Source organism: Aspergillus uvarum (assembly GCF_003184745.1).
Source record: "Aspergillus uvarum CBS 121591 unplaced genomic scaffold BO82scaffold_154, whole genome shotgun sequence".
Taxonomy (NCBI): domain Eukaryota; kingdom Fungi; phylum Ascomycota; class Eurotiomycetes; order Eurotiales; family Aspergillaceae; genus Aspergillus; species Aspergillus uvarum.
Genome location: NW_020291451.1, coordinates 1 through 1,620, shown reverse-complemented (window position 1 = coordinate 1,620; position 1,620 = coordinate 1). Strand labels below are relative to the sequence as shown.

General features: G+C 42.1%; 1 protein-coding gene across 1 annotated transcript; it reads right to left on the bottom strand.

Moving 5' to 3' along the window:
• Positions 1-422: 422 nt before the first annotated feature.
• On the bottom strand, positions 423-1,620 carry BO82DRAFT_39757 (uncharacterized protein). The gene has a single exon (XM_025638942.1). It carries the CDS (start codon positions 1,541-1,543, stop codon positions 479-481), a length of 1,065 nt encoding a protein of 354 aa, XP_025485522.1. The 5' UTR covers positions 1,544-1,620; the 3' UTR covers positions 423-478.

Below are 1,620 nucleotides of genomic sequence, written 5' to 3'. Positions count from 1 at the left end.
ATCTTTCCTGTTCAATATCACCCTTCTGAGATATGTGTTCAATGAACGCATACTATAGTATACTGTGTAATCAACCTGCCTTTCCAAGATTTTTAGAGCAGGCCTTGGTTATAATCATACTAACTCACTCAGCTTATCGTTGTCCTAGTTCGAGATCTTTCTGGTGAAATACAAGCCTTTTGCTCGAAATCAATGACTTGTCTCCACTAGTTTTGGTCTTGCAGAAATATCTTCATTTTGATAGCACCTTTTGCATAAACTTCATGGTATAAAACTTGATTCTCAAGGCCAGAGACTATAGAAGAATTTGCAAAATTAAGAAAAGTGCTTTAAGGTGATCCATTGTACAAGCAAAAGTTCTTCCTACGTAAAAGGACTGTAAATCTTGATAGCAAATTGAGTATTGAATTTGATAGCAAACTCGGCACATAGATTTCTTATAGAAGAATAGCTATCAGCTATGCAGTGTAGCAGTAAATCAGGTTATGGAGTCCAAAGTGTCTATTGACACTCTGTCTGCCGTTTTTTGTCTTCTTTTACCCTTCTCATTTTTTCTGGTGTTGTCTTCCTCGGGCCAGTTGTCCTTTCTCTTGCCCAGGCTTTGGTCAAGTTGAGAGATGTACTGGAGAATGCTCGAGCTAGGCATCATATCCGCCTGGTGTGCCAACTCACCGACTAGTATTAGTTTGTACCTGCCTAACGTATCTAGGACTTGTTCCACATTGAGATGATTTCTTCCATCCACTGGAAGAAGGTATTGGTCCCGAGATGAATTGCGAGCAATCCAGTCTCTAAGCTCATCTTTTGCTTCGTTATCGCTGTAGCGCACCTTGTAATATTTCCGGAACTGAAATTGATAGAAAACCACCAGTTGTGTATTCTCTGATGCCTCCCATTTTCTCTTCATGTCCATAAAGCCCAACGAATGACGGACTATTGCCTCCCGGTACAATGGTGCAATAAAATTAGTGATATCAAAACCATCGGCAAATTCTGGTGGCTTAAGTAGCCTTTCTACTGCAGGGCGATTTGAGCGCTGGGCTTGTTCTGGACTTGAATAAGTTTCCAACCTCTGCTCTTCGACACTCGGTCTTCGTTCAATTGGTACTGAACTTGAATCTAACACTGCATTTGCATATTGCTGATCATCATGACTCCCCATGTCCTGATGCTCAAGACCAGTGTTATATTGACCTATCTCATCCGTCTCCATGCTCTCCATGAAGTTGGAATCAGATTCGTCGTCGCCGTGAGGAGGAGATGGATGGTCCATGAGTGAAATGGGCGAAGTTGGGCTCAGATCTGGAGCAGGATTCTCGGACGAGAAAAGTGTGTCGGGAATTATTTCTGTACCTAGGAAAGTTCGAACCATATCTTTCAATATTGAAAATGTTGTAGGCGCTGCTATGTCTGTTGTAAGAGTGCTGTAAATATATGGAATAAAGAGGAATTGGCGGTTCTGATAAAATGACTCCTTAAATGGTAATCCGCATCTCTTCAATCCCCAAACATTGCCATCCTCGACAAGGGGGGGTACGATCATCGAGGGAGCCTTCTCTTCCACTTTGCGCAAAAGTTTGACAATATCAGTGGAAGTGGACTGTGTAAAACCCTTGGTGA

What these genes read in the sequence shown, in the direction of transcription:
- BO82DRAFT_39757 (XM_025638942.1), bottom strand. Translation starts at nt 1,543, where the DNA reads ATGATCGTACCCCCCCTTGTCGAGGATGGCAATGTTTGGGGATTGAAG.